This window comes from Barbus barbus, assembly GCF_936440315.1.
Source record: "Barbus barbus genome assembly, chromosome: 11".
Classification (NCBI taxonomy): domain Eukaryota; kingdom Metazoa; phylum Chordata; class Actinopteri; order Cypriniformes; family Cyprinidae; genus Barbus; species Barbus barbus.
In genome coordinates this window covers 14,905,590-14,913,152 of record NC_136739.1, presented here as the reverse complement: position 1 = coordinate 14,913,152, position 7,563 = coordinate 14,905,590, and the positions used below count along the sequence as shown (strand labels likewise).

The following is a 7,563-nucleotide window of genomic DNA, read 5'->3' as shown; positions in this document are numbered from 1 at the left end:
GTACTTCTATTTTTTAAGTGGGTAAAACAAAAGTCATCATAGTAGTTATTTGAGAATTGGTTTACTAGTCAGATGGAGCGTAGCGTCCTGGAGATGTTGTCCGACAGGAGTTCCACTCCGACTCTGCTGGGGTGTAAGCCATCAGCACAGAAAAGCCTAAGACGCTCCAAGAACAGATTCCAATTATTAACAAAGAGCAGTTTATGTTTGTAACGCGGGTTACGGGGGGTGGGAAAGGAAGAAGACAGGGTCGGCGTAAACTGGGACTCGTGTTTTTATTTAAATGTGCTCCTGCACCAACAAAATAAAACATAAGCGTGAAGCGCTCCTGGCACTTCCAATCACTTCGTAATTCCAACAATAAATCAATGTCCTCTCGGCTCCAGCCACAGTCTCCTCGAGTCCCGAGCTCCCAGTCTTTCTCTCCAGCTCCCCGTTTCCTGGTGGCTTTTATCCGGTCCCTCCACGCCAATTACTGAAACGAGACACAGGTGTTTGTCGTTTGCACTTGACCTACTTACGCACCGCTCGTCTCCTTTCTCTCTCTCCCGCTGCAGACTTCGCTAAACCACGCCCCCCTCGCCACATACCCCCACCGCCCGACTCAGGCCGGGGAGCCCTCCGGCCCGCAGCCCCCCCCCCCCCCATTCCTGGAGAGGAAGTCCGCTACTGCCATCCGCGCCCCCGGCCTGTGGACCACCTTGAATTTAAAGGGTTGTAATGCTAGATACCACCGGGTGATCCGCGCGTTGGTATCCTTCATGCGGTGGAGCCACTGCAGGGGCGCGTGGTCTGAACAGAGAGTGAATTCCCGCCCCAGGAGATAATATCGGAGAGTGAGGACTGCCCACCTTATCGCCAAACATTCCTTTTCTATGGTGCTGTACATAGTCTCTCTCTTCGAGAGCTTACGACTGATGTACAGCACCGGCCGTTCCTCACCCTCTATCTCCTGGGACAGGACCGCTCCAAGCCCCCTGCCCGACGCGTCGGTCTGCAATAAAAAGGGAAGAGAAAAGTCAGGAGAGTGCAGGAGCGGCCCGCCACACAGAGCAGCCTTTATCCGGGTGAAAGCCTGCTGGCACTGCTCCGTCCACTGGACCGGATCTGGGGCTTCCTTTTTAGTGAGGTCAGTCAGCGGGCTGGTGAGGTCCGAATACTTAGGTACAAACCTTCTATAATATCCCGCCAGCCCCAGGAACTGCCTCACCTCCTTTTTGGTCTTGGGCCTCGGACAGGTTGCAACTGCTGCGGTCTTATCAATTTGGGGACGCACCTGCCCGTGACCCAAGTGGAAACCCAGATACCGGACTTCCACACGCCCAACCGCACACTTTTTTGGATTGGCCGTGAGTCCGGCTCCTCTCAACGATCTCAGAACCGCCCGTAGATGCTGCATATGACGCTGCCAGTCATTACTATAGATGATAATATCATCCAAGTAAGCAGCGGCATACGCAGCGTGCGGTCGGAGTATTCGGTCCATGAGTCGCTGAAAGGTAGCCGGAGCCCCGAACAAGCCGAAAGGAAGCGTAACAAATTGGTGTAATCCAAACGGCGTTGTGAAAGCTGTCTTTTCTTTGGATATAGGTGTTAAGGGGATCTGCCAATATCCTTTCGTTAAATCCAGTGTCGAATAAAATCGAGCAGCACCTAGCCGATCAAGCAATTCGTCGACCCGTGGCATTGGATAGGCGTCGAATTTCGACACAGCATTCACCTTGCGATAATCCACGCAGAACCGGACCGAGCCGTCCGCTTTAGGCACTAAAACTATCGGGCTCGCCCAGTCACTGTTGGATTCCTCTATTACTCCCATATCCAGCATCGCCTCTAATTCAGTCTGAACTACCTTTTTTTTGTGTTCAGGTAAACGATACGGCCGGCTGCGCACCACCACACCCGGCTCGGTCTCAATGTGGTGCTGAATGAGGTCTGTGCGACCAGGCAGGGGCGAGAACACATCCGCAAATTCCGCGTGTAATTTGGCCACGTCAGTGAGCTGGGAGGGCGAGAGGTGATCTCCTGCCGGGGCCAGAGCGAGAGATGGGTTTTTCGTGTTCACTTCCGGCCCGAGATCTTCCTCTCCACTCACCACCCTGGCCAACATCACTGACTCCGCCTCCCTCCATTTTTTAAGGAGATTGAGGTGGTAAACTTGACGTGCCCCACTCCTGTCTGTTCGCACCACTTCATAATTGAGATCCCCAACTCGCCGTGTGACCTCAAAGGGTCCTTGCCACTTGGCGAGTAATTTGGAACTAGAAGTTGGGAGCAATACCAGTACTTTCTCTCCCGGTGCAAATTCGCGTAATCTGGTTCCCCTGTTATATAACCGGCTTTGCTGGCCCTGCGCCTGCAACAAATTCTCCATAGAGAGCCGCCCCAAAGTGTGGAGTTTTGTTCTCAGGTCCAGGACATGCTGAATTTCGTTCTTACTGCTCGACGGTCCGTCCTCCCAAGTTTCCCTCAGAACGTCAAGCACCCCACGGGGCTGACGTCCGTAGAGAAGCTCGAAAGGGGAAAACCCCGTGGAGGCTTGGGGGACCTCTCGCACGGCAAATAAAAGGGGTTCCAGCCATTTGTCCCAATTTTTGGCGTCTTCGTGTACGAACTTTCGAATCATGGTTTTCAAGGTGCGATTAAATCGTTCGACCAGACCATCCGTTTGTGGGTGGTAGACGCTGGTGCGGACCGATTTAATGCCCAACAATTCGTAAAGTTCGCGGAGAGTCCGTGACATAAACGCCGTGCCTTGATCAGTGAGAATCTCTTTCGGGATTCCCACCCGGGAGATTAGATGAAACAGGGCGTCCGCCACACTTTTCGCGGAAATGCTGCGGAGCGCCACTGCCTCTGGGTACCGTGTTGCATAATCTACTAAGACTAATGCAAAGCGATGCCCACGTGCAGATCGTTCTAATGGCCCGATGAGGTCCATCCCAATTCGTTCGAAGGGGACCTCCATAAGAGGAAGCGGGCACAATGGTGCTTTTGGGGTGGCCGGTGGATTTACCAGTTGACATTCACGACACGACGCACACCACCTGCGCACGTTCTCGTGAATGCCCGGCCAAAAAAACCGGGTCATTAGACGATTAAGTGTTGCCGTTTGTCCCAAATGTCCTGCCATCGGATTACAATGAGCCGCCTGGAAAAGCATTTCCCGACGGCTTTTTGGTACTAACAACTGCGTTGTATCCTGTTCTGACTGAGTGTCTTGGGTCACTCGATACAACCTGTCTTTTAAAATCGCAAAATAAGGATAAGAGAGCGGTCGAGCCGGTTGGAGAGGCTGCCCGTCGATGGAACGGACCTGATCAAAGGCATTTTTGAGCGTTTCATCCTGGGACTGTTCCAGGGGAAAATCATCGCACCCTGTGAGGTTTTTCCTCACAGCAGCACTCCGTTCCTCTGTCTCAGTTCCCATTGGTCCCGGTTCCGCCTCTCCTACCTGCGCGACCGCCCCCCTTCCCCGCTCTTCCGTTCTCCAAGAGACATCCGCACATAAGTGCCCCACTAATGCCCAAAACCCTGGCCAATTGGTTCCCAAAATCAGCGGATGTCTGAGGTGCGGGCTAACGGCCACCTCCACTCTATGCTTTTGTCCCTGAAATTGGATAGACACCGACACTAAGGGGTAGGTTACCACATCCCCGTGCACGCACCGTACCCTAACCACGCGGCTCTTATCCAATGCCCCAGGCTGAATCAGGCTTTGATGTATTGAGGTTTGGTTACATCCTGAATCCACCAAAGCCGGATACGTACCCCCCCTCATACTCACAGGTATTTGGTACAGGCCAGCTTGATCGGGGGCAGCCTGTGGGGCGTCCGGGACCCGGATCAGTGTCCCTACTTCCATCACTGGACACCGATTAATAAAATGCCCTGGGTCCCCGCAACGCCAACAGACCGGCCCAGGCCTCCCCGCCGCTCCAGTGGCAGGAAGCGGGTCAAGGAATTGACGGGGGGGGAACGGAGGAACGGGAGCTGTGGACGCGCTGATGCCAGTCGGCCCCGCCCCCTTGGGCGGGGCCCTCGGGGCCGCCACCGGCTCCGTCCCCAGGCCACCCCTCTCGCGGGGTGGGGCTCGTGGAGGGAGATTCCCCCTGGACCTGGGAAGGGGGACAGGTTTAGAGGGAGAAAACACAGGGGAAGGGAGACAGAGAGAGACCGACGGCAAGGGTTCGCCGACCCCAGGGCACGCCACCATCTGGTCTTCCGCCAGTTGGATGGCCTGTTTCAGCGACGCCGGGCGGTGGCACTGGACCCACTGAGCAGTCTTCTTTGGCAGCCGCGCCACGAACTGCTCCAGCACCACCTTGTCGACGACTTCCTCGACGCTGCTGTCATCGGCCATCAGCCATCTGCGGCAGGCGTCCCGGAGCTGTTGCGCCATCACGAAGGGTCGGCCACTCTCCCCGAGGTCCAGTGATCTGAAGCGCTGGCGGTGCTGCTCGGGGCTCCGGCCGACCCGCTGGAGGATGGCGTGCTTAAGGTCTTCGTAGACCAGGAGGTTCAGGACTGGCAGTTGTTGTGCGGCCACCTGCGCTTCTCCAGACAGCAGGGGGATAAGCCGCACTGGCCAGTCCTCCAGAGGCCACCCACACGCCTCGGCCGATCTCTCGAACAGGTCCAGGAAAGCCTCCGTGTCGTCCTGGGGACCCATTTTGTGGAGAGGTACGTGAGGGGGCGGGGCTGGGGCAGATGGGGGCCGCGCAGCCCGAACCTCCCGGTCAATCCAGCTCCGGAACAACTCGCGGTCTTCCTGCTGGGCTTGGAGGAGGGCTCGGAAACTCCGTTCCTGATCATCCCTCATACCCAGCAGGGCCTGATGGTGTTCCTGATGAAGTCCCGCGAGGGACTGGATTACCTCCGCAAATGGCGATCCTGGCGGGGACTGCATGGCGGCGGCGGCGTTCTTCTTCCTAATCCCGGGTTTCGGCACCAGTGTAACGCGGGTTACGGGGGGTGGGAAAGGAAGAAGACAGGGTCGGCGTAAACTGGGACTCGTGTTTTTATTTAAATGTGCTCCTGCACCAACAAAATAAAACATAAGCGTGAAGCGCTCCTGGCACTTCCAATCACTTCGTAATTCCAACAATAAATCAATGTCCTCTCGGCTCCAGCCACAGTCTCCTCGAGTCCCGAGCTCCCAGTCTTTCTCTCCAGCTCCCCGTTTCCTGGTGGCTTTTATCCGGTCCCTCCACGCCAATTACTGAAACGAGACACAGGTGTTTGTCGTTTGCACTTGACCTACTTACGCACCGCTCGTCTCCTTTCTCTCTCTCCCGCTGCAGACTTCGCTAAACCACGCCCCCCTCGCCACAATGTTCTTTACACCATGACAATAACCATTTGTTTAAAGCAAAAAGTCTACTGAAACTTTCATGTCCTCGTCGATACGCGGGAAACGGTCCTGACACGATGATCATCATCGCGCGCGATGTGCTGCGTACCGCCTCGATCAGGCTCCTGAAGTCCCTCTTCAGTGTCTCCGTCTGCCGCAGCTTGGTGTCGTTAACCCCCGCGTGCAGCACGACAGCACCGATGCTCTCGTCGCCCTTCAGCATCGCGGGTATCTGCGCAGAAACATAGAGAACATGAGCACCGGGTAAACAGTGAGTGTGCGCTTTCACACAAGAAAGCTTGTTCTTGAATCTAGAATCTACAATTTGTTTTCTCTGCTTTTCTTTTTTATCCTCCCTCTAACAAAATGCCACATAGTAACACTTGCTTTGCTTTGTCAGTTTTTCATCCCTTTAGGTGTCTCTGTTGAACGCCTTGAAATCCATTACCCATATGTGACATTTATCTTTTTTCCCTCTCTGAGTGGATGTGCTTTTACTGGATTTTAGCATATATAAAACATGATAGGGGAAAGTGGGGTGAGTTGTGCCAGTTTTTGCTCAAAGTGACTTTAAAGTGAGGTCATGACAGTAATGCCTTCAACTTAAGAATATACATATATTTCAGGATGTGGTGCATCCCTGAGAACAACAACTTTGGATCTGAAATAAATTGTTTCAGAAATATAGCTTTTGGGGAAAAAGTGGTCTTGTGGCACAACTTGCCCCTGGTGCGGGGTAAGTTGTGCCTTTGGGGAGAATACGTTGGGGTAAATTGTGCCAGTGATTTCTGAAGTAAAACAGAACATTTTAATGTTATGAACTGTAATGCTATATGAAAGCAAGACAAACTCAATACAAAATTACTTATTTAAGGTTTATTTAGATATTGTCACCCTATAAAACTGTTGGAATAAGTAATATTTTGTAGTTTTGGGGAAAACACAAAAAACTTAAATACACAATATTTGATATTTGTGAATCATTTCAGGCAAAAAGGCTTTGGCAATAGATGCCTGTTGACATACATAGAACGCTGTCTGTCAATTATGTAACATAAGAATAAAGTAACTAGGCTAATTTCTAAACATCCTATTGTGACTTAAGCCACTTAAAAACTGAATAAAACTTCTCTTTAATACAACAGTGCAAACTCAAAAATGAAATCAGTGTTAGCTAAATTAAACAAATGGCAGGTAAGTCAAACACTGATGAGGCATGCCCATCTCCTCACTTCTCCAGACTATCCCCTGTGGGTATGTAGGTCTAGGTGGTCTGGATCTGGCCTACTACTTAACATCCCACTTGTCAATGCTGCAGGGGAATATAAACTTCTGCTCCCTTCTGGCTGTACCACCAAGTTTTTGGGGTGTGGGTAGTTTCTTGAGCACATCACCTCTAGGGATGACTGGCACAACTTAACCCAGGCCCTTTGGCACAAATCACCCCAGACCCACAAGTTTGAAAAACTAGCATGATCCAGATGTTAAGAGCTAACATCATGCCAACTGTATAGACTCATTGTGTAGCCTGCTAAAGCACTAAAACATGTGTGAAATGTTTTCAAACTTATCTATAATTGTTCAGACACTACAATCAAAAAACCTTGATCATAGAAATTTTACTTTGAAAGGAAAAAAACAGGTTTTTGAGCTAAAATGTGTTTACGTCTCATGCCATGTGTCTCTCTTCTTTGGAGAATGAGTAAAATGGATGGCTTTTCAAAATGATGTGGTCACATGACCAATTTCTTCTATGGTTTTCCAGAAACAAAGGGTGGAACTACTTCCCCCCATGGCACAAATCACCCCACTCTCCCCTAATCTCATTACTCTGTCAGACATTAAATCAAAACCAAACTGTATTTCTGCTCCATGTGAAAAGAGAACCTAAAAGTATATTGCTTAGCATCATCTAAAAGCTAATCCATCAACTTTATGACAAATTTTGCTTTTAATTGTCCTAAGAAACAGCACCTGTGATCCAAGTTGGCCCAAATTTGACCCAAATTAAAAGGCTAAAAATCAGACCGGGACATTAAAAGAGATGAGAGTTGAATTTGCCAAAAAAAAAAAAGATTCTAGTCAAAGAAAAAAAATTAAATAAATGTTTGGTGTTGTGGCGTTTGACAGGCCCAGGCCTCATTTAGTTTGAAATTAATTAATCTTTTTTGTTCCATGGAAAAAAAGAAAATCATATGAGAGCGAGTAAA

General features: G+C 50.9%; 1 protein-coding gene across 1 annotated transcript; it reads right to left on the bottom strand.

Moving 5' to 3' along the window:
• Positions 1-258: 258 nt before the first annotated feature.
• Positions 259-5,215, bottom strand: LOC306876692 (uncharacterized protein). Its single transcript, XM_079428037.1, has 2 exons — positions 3,788-5,215; positions 259-475 (listed from the first exon to the last, which is right to left on the bottom strand). Exons 1-2 carry the CDS (start codon positions 5,057-5,059, stop codon positions 473-475), a joined length of 1,275 nt encoding a protein of 424 aa, XP_079284163.1. The 5' UTR covers positions 5,060-5,215; the 3' UTR covers positions 259-472.
• Positions 5,216-7,563: the final 2,348 nt, after the last annotated feature.